Raw genomic sequence first — 17,162 nt, forward strand, 5'->3', positions numbered from 1 at the left:
AGGGAGGTGCCTTAAGGGACTTCCTAACTGCATCAAAAAGATAGTTTGAGTCTCTAATTAACGTGACCATCATCTAGTCCTCTTTCCCACTTGTCTTTGTTGTTTCTTAGTCCTTTCACCACACTTTCTGTTTCTCACCCTTTCTTTACACGTCATTGTCAATCTCTACTTTTTTCTCTAATCTCACCCACTTTCAAAGGCTTGAATTAAGACCCGATGACCAGAAGAGTAATACCATTCATATTCACAAAAAAATATATTTTGAAATGTCTCTAACTCAATTAACACTCCAATTTTTAAGTTAATTAAGTCTTTTGGAAATTCACATGCAAACACGAGCTCCTCAATCTGTATGGACATGTAGTGAGTAATGGAAATGTGGTGAGTAATGGAAACTTCTACAAATCGGGTTGCACAGTGAAGTGAATGAACAATTTGAACAGATTGTTATAGAAACATTTTGTTTAATGTTAGCCAATTATTACAGATTTAACTTCTTACAAAAGTTCAATGTTCAGATTTATCACTTATAATCAACCCATGCATTTCACACAATACACATTCCATCAGGGGAATAGGTAATATTATTCACGTAAAATGAAACATAAATTCACATTAGATTGATGGTTTCTATCAAAATTGGAGTTGCCAAAAAAACACCAACTAGCATAATCCTCTCAATTGCAATTTGTACAAAACTATGCAGCAAAATACCACTCTATCTTCCAGTGAATGCAGTCAGAAAAAATATTGAAGGGAGCGCTTTCCAAAGGGTCTTTTAAACGTTACCCAAAGGTATAAGTCATACGTCTTTCTTCTCTTTCCTCAAAAACACAGTTCAATGTTATAAGAATTAGGAACTGCTTTTCATTTTGTACATTTCTCTTGGTTAAATAGTCTTCAGTTTACAAATCCAAAATGCTTCAATTTTCAATACCTTCTGTCATGTAAATATTGTTTGGTACATTTTCCAATGCCTGCCATCCTAACTGTTGTAAGTTCACTCCCACTGAGCTCCCTTCCCTTCTCCTGACTCTCCTGTGCCCCCATTGACTGCCTCATCCCACTTCACCTACCTCCTTTCAGCCATAAATTGGAACTCCCCTCTACACGCCCTGCCCTACACTCCCTCCCCTCCCTCTCCCCAGGCCTCATGGCTTGACTAACATAGAACATCCTCCAAGTCCCCCTGAACTCACATCCCCCATACCCTTCTCCCTCATTCCCCAGACGCTTTTTAACATAGAACTCCATCTCTCTAACCTAACGTTTGAACTCACCTCTCTCAGAAAAGATGTTAACTCCCTCTCCTCACTTAACCGCCTCAATCCTTCTAGTCCTCTGTGCACTGATCAAAACTAAACTACATTCACCCAGCAACAGGAACTACCCCCCCTCTGCAACAATACACTCAGAACCTTCCGCGCCCTGACCCTCCTCCCCGCCTCTGATCTCCCTGACACCTGTAATCTTTCCCCCCTGCTCTTTATCTCCCGACCCTTTGCACTCACAGGCTCCTATTCCCGTGATCCTTGGGACTAACAGAATTCCAACTTCCCCTACTTCACCAAGACTTCCCCAGCAATTGACCACAATCCACCCCTGCCCTCCCCCTACAATCAACCCTCTACCTTTGACTTCCATGCTGGTTAACTGTCGCTCGGTGGTCCGACATGCGATTGAAATTTCAGAAACCATCCTCAGCGAATCTATTAACATTGCCTTTCCTATTGAAACTTGGCTTAAAGATCACTCCTCTTACATTCTTGATATACTCTCCCTCCTGGCTACTCCATCCTCAGAAAAGATAGACCTGTCAAAACTGGTGGCGGTCTAGCAATAATCTAAAAAAAACAACTCCAACTCTCTCCTGTGCCTATCCCCGATCTTTCTACTTTTGAATACCTTAGAGTAGAACTTAAAGTGCAAGGCTCCCCTCCAATTAGATTACACAACATCTATCATCCTCCCGGCGACCCTCTTCCTTTTGTAGAAGAGTTGTCTGACCTTCTCACCCAGCCCTCACTTTCCAACTCTAAAAACCTCTTCCTCTGAGATTTTAACCTCCATTAGAATAAAAATGACGATCGTATGGTTAACCTCTTCACTGATCTACTCGACATCAATGACCTAAAACAACTATGCCACTCTCCCACTCACTCCAAAGGAGCCACTCTTGACACTATCATTACTAACAAATAATTGGCCTCCCTTTCCTCCATAGTTCCCATCGACTGGTCCGGCCACCACAATTCATGGCAGACGCCATAACACGTAAGAAATTATATGACATGTATTGTTGACTTTGTCTCAACCTCATGATATATCTCTATGCCTCACTATTTTCTGGCAAAACTGAAAATATAAAACATGGAACACACAACACAAAAAAAGCAACAGCAGCTTGATAACATTTAGTGAAAGCATTTCATAACGTACATCAGGTGTTGGGAAATGTGCGCATAATTTTGACACAACGAACAAAGATGAGAATTTACTGTACTGTGAAGCTTTTTGGCTGCATAAATATCTGGCTTTAGAGACTGAATGTATATGGGATTATTCCTTGTTCTTATAAAAATGAAACTTCCCCAGGGTTACATCACAGCATCCTATCAATTTATTGCCTGGGATGCAGGCATGTGCTGACAGTTGGTGTCAGGATCTTGTATACAGTTATTCACAAATTGTCAGAGGGTGGATTATGATGGTTACTAAGTTAGGCGACGGTCACACCTTTTAAAAGAAATGGTTATTGTAGTATGAATTTACGCTTGTTTTTTTCATTTGCAATTCTGTATATATTTTGTCCCCCCCCCCCCCCCCCCCCCGATAAAGTGCCTACATACAAAGAAATTGATTGAAATGCATTGGTTGATTATTTGTATTGAAGCCAAAAACTAAGGGCCTGATTAAGAGTTTGTCGGACATGTTGCTCATTCACAATGTTGACGTAGATCCAGTCCACCTTATTGCAAGTGTCATAGGATATAATGTGCTTTTGTAATAAGGTGGACAGGATATCTTTCATGTTTGTGACTGACAGAACAACCCAGACGCCAAACCCTACATTTCTTTACGAAGTTAAAAGTACTAGTTGGATATTAAAGTAACTGAATTTCTAGCAACCTGCTAAAACCATTCCTTCGGTTCTTCACAGGCTGATAAAAAGTGCAACCGAGACATTGAAATTTCTCACACCTCTGTTACATTCGTATTCATAGACTATACACATCTTCTTAGTAAGTATTTTGTCTCCAGAAAAGACTATTTTAATGCAACTGTTTGCTTTCTGGACTCCCTACAAAACTAAGCTTTAAGGGTTGGCCTCTTCAAAATGAATCTCAGAATTGCACAGATGCATTTTAACGCAAATGTAACGAAGCAATACCGTTTAAATACTGAGCATGCAGAGAGCACGTACAATTGACACATATATATATTTTTATATATATATATATATATAACATGAACAATACTCCATACTTTGCAGATTCAAAATTGTTTTGCTACTCTAGAGTGCACATTTTTCAATACTACAAGCAGGCTTTTTATTTTCTCATTTGCACACATGGTTGTCTACTCTCCTCACTTCACCTGTCTGACATTTTCTTCTTATAGTCTAGTTATGATGTCTATACAGGAATTTAATGATAATGACATAGCTGCTCCCTTCTGTAACTAGAGAACTATGCGAGGAAGCTGTTAGCATGCTACAGTTTCTAAATAAACCAAAGCAGGGAAGACAGGACAAATCATTGCCAGATATTTTTGCGAGGGTAGGAACAAATATTTTTTTAGAACGAGCTGTCTCTGAAATGACACAAATTCGTCAACGTTTAACCTGTTCGTGAGATGGCAGTGTTTAGCCCTCACACTGTTATCCACCATAGTTCAGTTGAGCACATTCTCACAATTAATGAACATTCCTAGAAGCAAACTACAATACCTATTAATTGTGCGGTTTCACGTTCTACAATAAGGGCACTCACAGTCAGTCTGATTGCAGAGTCTCAAACTCCATGATATATATTTTTTTGTATGTAGCATTCATTGGCTCCACTGAGTGAGTCTCGGCTCATTTTTAAATACTCGCGCCGCACCTCACTTTTGGTTGTTTTTATTGCCTTGCCGAGCATGACTATGAATTATTAGCTTTGTATGCAGGTGGGCCTGAGCTGAGCTGAACACTGCAGGCCATGACGTCAGTCAGACACCCACAGGAACAAACAAACTTATCATGAGACGGTGACCATGGATTATTAGAAGTCACTCCGTCTCTTTTCTGAACAGAAATATAACTAGATTATTATAACTTCTTTTGTTTCACTCCCATTCCCAACATATCTCATGTTTTCCAGCTTATTCAAACATGAAGCTTCAGTAGAAGGTAGAGTCGTGGCTGTTTGTAAATCAAATCAAAGAAAATATGTTTGTATTTTGCTATTTGCATTCAAATTAATAAAGCCAAGATGCTACAAATTCAAACTCCACTGCTTTTATCTTCTGACTGCAACTGGTGGGGTTTCTCTTGGCAGCAGTGGTGTAACAAATGGCCTGCAGCTCCCACAGTGGGGGAGGGGATAGGGGATGAGCTCCATGGGCCCCCTTGACACAGTATCCTGGTCTGAGAGGTCCTGATTGAGTCCGGGGGTTGCCCATGTACTTTGCAGTGGGGCGCCCTCAAGTTTTGTTACGCCACTATTTGGCAGTGCTGCGTAAGGTCAACAAGCACTGTTGCTTAAGTTTAAGAATATCAGAAGTGGAGTTTACAAGCAACACACAGTGGTTAAATAAAATGAAACATTTATTTTAAAAGTTTTATATAGCGCTAGCTTGACCCGTAGGTATCAGAGCGCTTTACATACACACTGTGAAAAACAGAAGGACATTACATTACATAGTAGGCCGGCAGTAAGGAAGTAAACCAAAGATTAAAAAACGGAGGGGAAGAGAACAATAAAAAGAAAAGGTGATTAACATAGTCTGGTCACCAGCTATCCTTGAATGTCAAGAGAGAGAGCAGTCAACTCGGATATTGAAGTCTAGGTTAGTTGACGTTGGTCAGGAAAGTATTTGTTAAGGAGATGGAGTTTCAGGTCCCTTTTGAAACAGGAGAAGGAGGGCGCTCCTGGGAGAGCCTAGCTTCTATCCATTATATGCCAATTGGTCTCATACATATTCATTGAGGATAACTTTCAAATCTAGCCAGAAGTCGCAATTCACTAGCTTGACAACCCCTACCTTGAGCAAAAGTTGGTTTTAACATGGGGAACAAACTTGGGTACCCCATAATTTATTTAAAATATTATAAAATCCATTGACATTCTGTTTCAAATGTATAACATAATTTTTTCAACGATATGAATAGTAAATGATCTAGTCTTTTTATAGATTCAAATGATATAAAGGTATTTACCATTGGATGGCACACGCTCGCTGTAATATATTGTATGCCGCTTTTTAGAGGTTATAAGGGTTCAGTTTTCCCACAGACCCCTCAGTGGAAATAATGCATTATAAAGACTCCCTTGTAGTCCTTCAACCTCCAATTTATTGGTATTCAACTCTGGCCACAGTGGCACCCCATACCATAGATAAACACTATTACACAGATTTCACGCAGTGTTGCAAATGGCCCTTTTTGCAGGGTCACCCCCAAATCTTTTGCCTCCTCCTCCTCCCTTTTTGCTGAATTCCTTTTTGTTGGCTTTAGGACTCTGGGCAATTTACTGCTGCTAAACAGTGTTAAAGTGCTTGTTCTTCTTAAAACATGTTCGAATTGGCATATCCCCAATTGGTATATTTAATTGACTTATACTTCCCTAGTAATGTACAATACCTGTGCCCAGGGCCTGTAAATTAAAAATTACTAATTGTGCAACCCACTAAAGTAGCCCTGTAAACATGTCTCGGACCATCCATTGCAGATCCTGTGTGTGCCGTTTTAAACTCCCATGTAGACCAGGTAAAAGAAATCTCTTGCCAGGCACAAACCTTCTTTTTTAATACATATAAGTCACTCCTCGTGTAGGCCCTGGACAGCCCAGCGGGCAGGCTGCAGTGCATTTGAAAAGCAGAACATGTACATTTTGGTTTTACATGTCCTGGTAGTGAAACACTTTTAGATTCGATTTTCACTACTGCAAGACCTATATCTCCCATAGGATAACATTGGAATTAGCCTACTATCTTTTATAAGCATAATTTCCAAATGGTAAGATATAACTTGTTAATGATTGTTGTCTCTGAACTCCTAATTTAAAACGCCAGCTCATGGTGAAGTTGGATTATAAATTACAGTTCTGTAAATGCCACTTTTAGAAAGAGGGCATTTCTTGCCTTAGACAGTTGGTGCCTGTAGTCTGTCCCAGAAGCATATCTCAGCCTTCATGATCTGGCCGAATAAGGGGTGGACTTGCGACCAGTACCAGGATATAGGTAGCTCGAGGACCAAAATATCAACAGATAAGTATGTAGAAATAGAGTTAAGAACCGCAACCCTATATTACCTATATGCACTTACCTCATTGATAGTTTGGTTAGCAATTTTTTGGTCACTGTACTGTGGCCGCTTAATATTTTACACTCAACATTCCAAACTACAATACTTTCATGCATTGTCTTCCTCCTCTTATGGAGACTGCCAGCAGTATAGTCTAGATTGAAGAAATAGTTGTTGATCAACTATATGCTTTCAGAAAGTTTCTTCTCAGTAGGCAGCCAGATCATCCCTCTGAGACCCCTATAAATCCAGAAAGCAGTTGACCTAAAGATATTAAACACAGCACACCACCATTGCTTTGTATGTCTTTACTCGTGGATTAATGTGCTTCCTAAACCATGTAATACGTGAGATGTTTGTCTTTTATTAGAGCTAGAAAGCAATCCTCCCACCTGCAACACTCTTTTTTCCCTATAGATCCCTGTCTTCAGTTTAATTGTGCACAATGTTATGTAGAGGTTGATGTCCTTTTGCTTCCACTCATGTTTACCATCTGAGATTGGAAGGAGGGAAGAAGGTGCTACTATTTATTAGCATGCTTCTTATAAAGCTCCTTTTCTCTAGTGTCATATTCAGCTTTGAATATAGGTGAATAATGATGTTATGTTGCGGTGTGTCATTTCATGTTATGTTATCTTATGTTATGTCATACATTGTTTCTTCCGTTACATGAATTACTCTATTGCAATCCCTTGCAAACATATTTTATAGAAAAGTGCTACTTACTTTCTATCGCTTTTTTGACACTACCAAAACTTTTATTCTAAAAAGCGAATTCTGCTGGCCATTTTCTAATTATGATGCCCCTTCAAAAATTCCACTTTACTTACGTTATCGGCCTGGGCCACCATGGATCCTAGCAGAGCAACAATGAGAATCTGAAAATTAAAAAAGTAAAGATTTTTTAAAGTGTTTTCAGTCTTAATGCCTATTTTACCTGTGAATGGAAACAAGTCCCAATTCCCTAAGGGTAACTAGAGCCTGCAAAGTGCCCTTGTAAATGTATTTGGAATGTTGATATAGATAGCAAAAAATATAGATAGATGGGTGTGAGGATGTTACAGCATGCTACTCCTTCGTTTTTCATTTCTTCAAACCTATTACTCATACTCTTCATTTAATTACATTTGATTGTATTTAATTGGAATACTGATTTCAATGCATATTGTAGAGAGGAATGTATTTAAGTAAATCAAAGAAAAGTTTTTCAAAATGAAGATACAAATAATTCCTCAAAATTTAGGATTAAAATAATAAAAAAAAGCGATTTCTTTCGGGTTTTATGGTATTGGTTCCAAATTCCTTTAAAAAGAGAGAGAGAGAGAGAGAGAGCCTCGGGTTTGGGCTACAGCTACAATTGTAAAGAACCTTTATTTTAGGGCTAGCTACAGTTTGCATTTAAAACTATAATGCAACAGGATATACAAAAATCTGAAAGTTGTATTTCTTGGCGTTCGGATCATCTTGAAGCGGTTTTCACAGCAACCACAGCCAAATAGGGTCTATTAATATTAAAGCCGCCAGGCTGGACGGTTCTCTGTCACAAACAGGGCTTTACATAAGCTACAGACAGGTGTTTCCAAGTCAATAAATGGCCTGACCACAGACTCCCACCCTGGTATCCGATCTCACTGCACAACTACTTGAAACCTAAGATTAATTTAACCCAAGATTAACGGTTCAGAATCTTTCTCTAACCTGGTCACTCCCAAACCACCATAAACTACTCACAAATTCTGGTCCTTCCAGCTTCTCGGCACCTCTTCTGGATCTCCCTATCACCAAGTGTACTCACACACTCCTCTCATCGGGGTCGATTAACAGAACTATCCTAAACGAACTACTTTTGGTATTCACAGAAGCATTTAGTAGTAGTAAAGTTAGGACTCCTAACTTTACTACTACTAATCTGAGATAAAATCCTAAATTTACTACTTTTGGTATTCACAGAAGGCATTTAGTAGAAGTAAAGTTAGGACTCCTAACTTTCCTACTACTAAATATTAGGATTTTGTCTCAGTTTAGTAGTAGTAAAGTTAGGCTTCCTAACTTTACTATTACTAAATGCCTTCTGTGGATACCAAAAGCAGTAAGTTTAGGATTTTATCTCAGATTAGTTCTGTGAATCTGCCCCATTGTTTGTTTTTTTATAGGGGCAGGGGGTTGAGGCTTTAAATGTTTTTTCCGGACTGGATGGGGACTCCCATGAGAGCTACAGACAACCAAAGAATTAGGTAGTTGGAAGAGGAAACTTAAACATACTTTTAGTATTATTTGCTTTCTGTGCACATGTACCCCCTTTTTGGAAGTTTACCCTGATTTGTATATCTGTGATAATAGCCCATAATATATGAGCTGTCCTAGAGTTTGCAAGAATACATTAAATGCTGGTTGTAATAATAAAGTGATAACTTGCTCAGCGTTATGTAGAGCTCAGTATGTAGCGCCTGACACAGACTTGTGGCTTTGAAGCTTTGGTAACAACAGGTTTTACAAAATAATTAAAATCTTATTTGAAAAGGTAGTAACAAACTTTAGCTCTTTTCTAGCACTTCCAGTGTTTGAAAGAATAACAAAGTCATTGAATCAGAAAACTCACCAGGGTCTTCATGACTGGTCGCGTCCTGTGGCACGGGATGCTGAACTGAACGGATGACACACTTCAGCAATTGTCCATTCTATATAGAAGCACTCCCTATCAGCAGGCTGAGGGAACAATCAATATTAGACATGTAGATATTGAGGTTTGGATCAAACCCATGTCAAAGGTACACCCAAGGCGTGGGCCCCGCAGTATCAATAATAAGAGAGCTATCTGAGGGCTGAGCTTCAGACCAAAGATAGTTTCAGGGAGTGCCATTGGCAGGGAGGAACATGTCTGCTATGTGCCCTGGGAGGTTCCACTCGGGGTCTCACGGCAAAATGACCTGCATTGACTTTTCAGATAGCACGAGATTTGACCCTTGCACAGTCTGTGCTGTCATACCTCGCTCTCAATAGCGTTCATTTTGTCTTGTGTAAGGATGTAAAGGTAATAACGCCTATAACTATGTCCGGCATGTCCAACCTGGGCCCAGGAGGGCCGGTTCCATGCCAGGTTTTCAGCATGGCCAGGATATGTCAAGACCCCCTCTCCCTCTTTTTTTCTCCTTTGTCATCTGAAGTGAACCCATGAAGGAAGCTCTTGCGGCTGTGTCCTCAAGGCTTGGCCTCACCACTTGAAGCAGTATTGATCAACCCCGAAGCTTCCACCTGAGAGAATGAGACTCTTAGGAGGAAGGCATTTCTGCAATCTTACCTCAAGTGGCCCCTCAGTGCTGGGAGCCCAGGTAGCACTGATTACCCATCTTATTGTGTGTCTTCTGCACTTTCCCACCATGCACATCTCAGCTACTTTCTCACCACGCACATCTCAGCTGAGGCTTGCTACTGCAACATATTGCGCAGGCAACACTGATCCGCTTTGCTCCATGTCGTCAGGGAGGGTTCAGGATGAATTGTACAACAGTATACCTTAGACATCCACCAAGAGGAGTTTCCCATGAACCTTTGCTCCTTTCTTCATAAGGGCTTCCCTTGTCTGACAAGTGTCACACCCTAGGCTAACATTGACGTCGCTTTTTTGCTAGACAAGGGCATAGACCAGGGGCATCAGTAGACCCAAACTTTGGGGGAGCGCCAACACTCCTAGCCAGGGATGGCTGGAGCGCTGATGGCAGCGATTACGACAGGTTATTTTGGTGCTCTCTTCCCCCATATCCTCCTTCTCCATGAATTCCTTCACTACCACTCTCCAACAGTGCACCTCATCTCTCCAGAGCCTCTCTCTGACATACATTTCATTACTTTATAGTGATATTCATAGTTCACTCAGTTCTGCAAACTGCATGGTATATGTTCTTTGCAGAAGGCACATCATCCCACTGTGCTACTTTAGGATGAGCCAAAACTGCAACTAAACAACATTCTGCACTCTAATTAGTAAGAACATCAATCACCAGATGTATCTTGATATTTTTATTGTTGGCTGAAAACTACCTGATGCACAAGGAAGTTCGTGTGCTTTTAAACCAAAAATTATTTTTAAACACAGTACCCCCCCACCAAAGCCATCACCAGGTGCGACTACACCAGTCCATCACTAAGTATTTGCAGAAATGAGGTGAGACCTAACCTCATACCCATTAAATGAGGAAAACGATCTATGTAAGTGGTTGGGTATGTTACTTCCCCCAAATTCCAGCAAGCAAAACAAGTTACTAGATTTCTTGTAGATGATTTAAGGGAGGGTAGTCTTCTCCCCTGAGAATTATTTGAAACTCCTGGGATCAAATTTGCTGAAAGACCACAAACGCCTATGGGCGTTTATGAAATAGTCCAGTATTTTCATGGATCACTAGGTAAGCCTGGCCTTTCCTAGGAGTAGATCAATTTTTTTCACAAATGTCTTAAGTCAGAAATTACTTCCACTATACCATCATTTTTTCTTGGGTGAGCCCCTTATGCCAAGGAGTACATCAATAAGACAGGGCCAGAGATTTACCATGGATACTTCAGCCACACCCATGGGTAACTTTAAAGATTTCCTCCAGTATACAAGGGTCAGCATTTTATCATTTGACACCCCCTATAGAATTAGTACAGGAACTCTTCTAACAAGAGTTACCTCAAATATCAGTTTTCTTTGGATCCACCCCATATGTCAAGAACTGTGTGCATCATGTCAGGTACTTCAGCCAGGTGTGGTGGTGCATGTTTTTTGCCCCTGCTGCTAGGTATGACTGAGTTATTGGCTTTCTCAATTAGTCAGTTAGAGTCTCCACAGTCAATGATGGTGTCTAGATAGAAGCATGTCAGGGCCTGTAATTTGTCATAGGTAACACCTCCCATCCCATCTTCAAGGCAGGAATAACCTTCAGTATGCCAGACCAGCACCACACTTGCATGCTTAACACACATACACTGACACACACACGATCTCTCTCACACTCGTACTCACTATATCTCTTGCACTCTTTTGTGCATTTGTACTCTGCCACACTCACACAGAGAAATGCTGACACTCACATCTCCATTAGTAATTCTGCTGTTATTGTGTTAGAACATTTTTGCCCTGTGGATTTTTCTAAACCTGCTTTAGTTTTTTGTGAAGCTTAATAAAAACATATTCTCTATTCAAAAAATAATAATATATTGCCTTGGAAATGCTTCTTGCAAGTATGATGTGAATGAAAAATACACTTCATTAAAAGAGCTGTACCGTGCTTATATTTGGTTTCAAGTGTGGATCAAGCAGTTACAGTAATGGAAATGTACGAATCTACTTTCCAACATGTAATATCACAGCATCCAACTAATCTTACAAAACGATTGAATTCTTTAGCAACCATAGATTTTATCCAGTAAAACTTTGCATTTTGGGGTTTTTGAGACCCAACTTGCAGTGTTAAAATAAAACAGAATGAACCATTGTGGTGAATGGAAAGCCAGGAATGTCACACAATCCGGAAATCCATCACCATACCCCAAAGCCTCAGCCCTAGTCTCCCTCCTCAGACCATCCCACATTCTCAGCCCTCTCTTCTCTCTTGCACCAGCCCCATTATTGCAAATGGAATTAAGTACTCATCTCGAAATATGTTAATATTCATGAGAGTTATGTAATTTGTATATCTGCAGAGTAAGAGGTGTTCTCATATAAGTACTTGGTGATGGTGAATAGTGTGAGTGAGTGCAGCATGAGTGGTGCGAGTATAGGGTGAAGAATGTGCTGATGTGAGTGTAGTGTGAGCTGCCTGAATGCAATGTGAGAGGAGGACCCATGTGAGTGTCAGGTGAGAGGAGAGTGTGCAGTGTCAGAGGAGTGAGTGCATGGAAATGTGAGCGGTGTAAATGCAGGGTGAGTGGTGTGCCCATGTGTGGTGCAGGGCGAACTGGTGGGAGTGACTGGTGAGTGCATGGTGAGAGAAGTTAATGCAGAGTGAGTGGTGTGTCCCCATGAGTTCCGGCAGACTATTGTCCCTGTGTGCAGACAGAATAAACAGTGCGCCTGTATAAATGCAGGCAGAGAGAGCTGTCTGCAGGAGTGCAAGGTAAGAGGAGGAAGTTCAGGCTGAGTGGTGTGACTCCAGGGAGAGTGCTGTGCTTGTTTTCATTGTGCAAATGGTGAGTGAAGGGTGAATTGTGAGAGTGCACAGTGAGTGAAGTGACAGTGTGAGAGGAGGGTGAGAGTAGTGACTGCTGGGTGAGTGAGGTGATGTTTGAGTGTTGGTGAAAGTGCAGAGTGTAGGGCGAGCAGTGAGAGTTACAGGTGAGTGAAGTGTCACATGACTGTGGGGTGGGTAGGGCGCTTGTGTAAGTGGAGGGTGAAAAGCATGAGTGCATGGTGAATGGTGTGAGTATAGTGTGATCATTGTGAGTGCAGGGTGAGCGGTGTGCTCATGTGACCACAGGGTAAGTTGAAGGAGAAGGGCACGAGTTCAAGGCAAGGACCTTAAGTGCAGTGTGGTCACTGTGAGTGTAGTGTGAGTGCAGCCGCGGCCGGTAGGGGGAGTACCGGCCGGGCGGTGATGTGGGGAGGGGGAGGGGCAGGGTGGAGGATAGTAATGTATGGATTACGGAGTTTAACAGGTACATAAACATATAAATATATAAAACTAATTTTGTTGCGTGCTCTGCATCACTAAATGCGATGTAGTGCGCGCAACAAAATTCGTTTTATTCATTTATATATTTACTTACCGGTTAAACTCCATAATCCATACATTATTACACTCCCACACTGCCCATCCCCCTCCCCACGTCACCGCCTGGCCGGTACTCCCACTACCGGCCGCGGCTGCGTGAGTGGTGTGTTCATGTGAGCGCAGGGTAAGAGGAGGATTAATTTTGTGAGTTCAGGGTAACAGTGATGCAGCGCTACTCCAGAAATAATTTCTATTACCATATTACCTTTCCCTGAAGTACTAATCATACATATACTCAACAGTGGGGCCCATGACACTGCGAGTCACTCACAAAACACATCAATCCTACTTCATGGATCGACGAAATTCAAAGGAGAGCTGCTGTATCATGGTGGAGTGTCTAAACTAAAAAACTAGATATTTATACTATTTACACCTGCAGTTTAAATGAGCTTACCATTGTTTTCATTTAATAAAACATTTAATTAGACACGCCACCACTAAGGTTGACGGATCTGCTAGTAAAAAATTAGGCGTAGGAAAACTCAAGACCAGCTTAATTCTCCACTTATCTAATTTTTATTAAGAGCAAATTCGGCATGTCTAAATTTTATTCATTTTTATTTATTTCTTTATTTCAAAACGACATTTTAAAGAATAAGGATTTCTAAAATTCAAGACAGTTAGAATCATTTATTTAAGAAAACTCTGAAATAGAAATTTTCCTTTACGTTATCAGTCGAATATTAGCAAAAGACAGATAGTTCCCAAATAATCATTTATTCTCCTAACTTCCCTAACTATACCCTCAGCTTAAGCACATCACCCTGTGAAAGGAAATAGAAAAATTAGTCAGAGTCTTACATCTCAGGAGCAATCAGCATTCCAGCAGCATCTGTGGAGGAAATCGAAGAGAAGTTTTTTCTTCAATAAAATCAGCACTTTTTATACCCTTTTCACTAGCTCTATCTATCTAAAAGTGTAACTTTCAGTCTAAATTCGAGTTCTGATTGGACAATTTTGGGGTGGATGAGCATCATCTCGTCATCATATTATTACATTTTCTTCTGTTCGCAAATTTCGAATGGGTCGTTTGTTTTGGCACAAGTCCGGCCTAGTCCTGTTCTCTACTCGCAACTTTGCCATGTATTCCCACGTTCTGAACCATTGTTCTCATAATTTTGGTAGCCATCTATACTTCCAAGCCAAACTGTCCTTGAACTGTAGTCACTCCAGGCACACGCAGCTCGCATTCAGACTCGGACTTTGCTCGCGCATGCATACTTCTTTTGTAACCACAATAATCGAGTGACTCCATTTTCTTTTAGGCCTCACGAGTTAAAATGGGAACTATCATTGAAACAAACACAAATGAATGTTAATTTTAAGTAATTTAACCCTTCTGTTTACCGCCGCCCTTTCTAAGGTTTTCCCTATTAGTAATTACCTAGCAAATAGCCACATTTAAGCGTAATATACTCATCCTCGTGTTTTGCCACAATAATACATAAACAAAAGCACATTTATGCTGCATTCTGTTATCTCAAAGCTGCTCATTAGTTTAGGGCGCGACAAAATCACAAGATTAGTTAATTATGATTGCAACATAAGCAATGTTAATTTCCCACGTGTCTTTGTGTAGGTGCAACTTTTATTCTAAGTTGATTAGTTTCATGCGTCACTAAATTAATTCAGATTATGATTACGGAAATATGAATTTGCAAGGGTACACAATATTTTGTTTTCTATACCTTGCTCCAACAACAGCATGAGTGCAGTGTAATCACTGTGAGTGTAGGGTGAGCGGTGAAAGTGACAAGTGAGAGGAGTGTCATGTGCATGCAGGGTGGGCAGTGTTGTGAGTGCAGGGTAGGAGGAGGCTGAATGGGGTGAGCGCATGGTGAGCAGTGTAAGTGCAGTGTGATTGCTGTGAGTGCAGGGTGAACATGAAAGTGAAGGGTGAGTAGTGAGAATGAGTAAGCAGTTGTCTGAATGCAGGATCTATTATTAGACACATGGAGTAACTTATCATTTATATTGGTGGCTGGCATGGGTTTTAGATATAAGTGAAACTATCGCTATTATGGATTCAATCAGGGTTGGAGGGTGGAGGAAATAAATAATGTGCTGATCCTGCAACAAACGTTTGATCTCTGGTTAAGGGTTGCGTGCTAATCGGATTTATACCAGTGCCACCGATATTTTGATGTCCCAGCCAGTACAAAAATAAGCAAAATCACGTAAAACCAGTATTTCTAGCACGTGTAAGTGAATACTTCAATAGCAAATATAAAATTCACTTTTAAATGTTTTTGAGGGCTGCATTAATGATCCATGATCAATAATTAAAGGAAACAAAGACGGAAAAGTTGTGTTACAAATGAATACAAACAATTTTATTTAGTTCCCTACTTAGTGCCAAAGCGAGGCCTTTGCTGACTCCTTATGCAACATCAAATAGGCCGAATTGTTCTCCAGGAAAGGTGGCATACCTTCTCGTGAGATGCCCTTTCACAAAATGCATTTTCCCACTCCGGCAAAGTACAAATGTAAGAAATAGGCAGAGTGCACACCCAGGGGTATAAAAACACAAGCCTCCTTAACCAGTTCACAAAGGCATGTAAATGGTCTTTTAAAGACCTGTGAATACCTCAGGTGTGGTATAGATAAGACTTCAGACACTGCCCAGCCGAGTCCACAGCAGTTCAAGTTTCAGCAGCTCAGGCTGAAACACACAACAGAGGGTGTGGTGGGGGGGGGGGGGCATAAAGCCCTTTTAGCCCTATGGTTGTGTGCCTTGCATAGATTTCTACTCAAACCTCACTCTCTACCATGGGCTCAGAAGCTGCAGGTGGTCCAAACTCTACCCTCTTTGTCAGATCCAAAGCATGGTTCAGGGACACTGTACTACTACACAAGTGTCATAACTGAGAAAGGGAATGCACCCTTGAGGCGGCAACATGACGACGTGTATGCAGTTCACTGCACTCTAACCTTTGCCTACATGTAGCTGGTAATGATATATCCGGTCTCTGTATTCCATACATGTTTTCTTCATTTGGTTAATCAAACCTGCTGTATTTTGTTTGGTTTGTTCCATAGTTGTGTAACATTCCAGATGGCAGCAAACCCTACAGGTGTCTGCAGATTCATCTGGCCCCAGCTAATTCACATTTCTGCATGATCATTGGTTCTAGGGTGGGGATCCCTGCAATGAACTCAGCAGAAGGTAGTGCTGTTCTTTGTGATTTTTCATCCACAGCTGTTCAGATGAGCAGGGTTGCAAATTGTAATTCTGATTGGTTTAAGCTAAACCTGCTGAACTGTTACAAGACATAGGGCCCGATGTAGGTAGGGCTTTACCGATCGGTATCGGCCGAAAATACCGATTTATGGCCCTTACCGATCGGTAAACAGCCATCGAGATGTAGGGAACCAAAAACAGAACGAATCGGATAGAAAACCGATTCGGAATGTGTACCGAATGTGAAAGAATCCGATACGTACATACCGAAAATCGGATATGTAACGAATCGGAAAAACACCGAATCGGTTACAAAGACCGAATCGGTCCATGTACCGAATCGTTAGTGACACCGAATCGGAAAATCACCGATTCGGTCCTACTACCGATTCGTTAGTGACACCGAATCGGAAAATCACCGATTCGGTCCTACTACCGATTCGTTAGTGACACCGATTCGGAAAATCACCGATTCGGTCCTACTACCGATTCGTTAGTGACACCGATTCGGAAAATCACCGATTCGGTCCATGTACCGAATCGGAAAAAATACCGATTCGGACATGATCCGAATCGGAAAACATGCCGATTCGTATGAATCTCCGATCGTGAAATTCCCCGATTCCGACAGTTGGGGAGATGTAGGGAGGCACAGAAACACCGAAATCGGCTCAAAATCGGTAGAATTCACTCGGTATTTACCATGGATTGCAATCAGGTGGTAACC

At 41.1% G+C, this 17,162-nt stretch overlaps 1 protein-coding gene across 1 annotated transcript in view; it reads right to left on the reverse strand.

Moving 5' to 3' along the window:
- LOC147679935 (gastrokine-1-like) overlaps positions 1–9,208 on the reverse strand; it is a 46,387-nt gene extending 37,179 nt beyond the window's left edge. The window contains exons 1-2 of the mRNA XM_086943501.1: positions 9,105–9,208; positions 7,336–7,383 (exon numbers count right to left, since the gene is read on the reverse strand). Coding sequence (XP_086799627.1) covers positions 7,336–7,383; positions 9,105–9,116 — 60 coding nt within the window. The 5' untranslated portion in view covers positions 9,117–9,208. The remainder of the gene's footprint in view (positions 1–7,335; positions 7,384–9,104) is intronic.
- Between the last annotated feature and the right edge of the window lie 7,954 nt (positions 9,209–17,162).

Source organism: Lissotriton vulgaris, chromosome 11 (genome assembly GCF_964263255.1).
Source record: "Lissotriton vulgaris chromosome 11, aLisVul1.2, whole genome shotgun sequence".
Taxonomy (NCBI): domain Eukaryota; kingdom Metazoa; phylum Chordata; class Amphibia; order Caudata; family Salamandridae; genus Lissotriton; species Lissotriton vulgaris.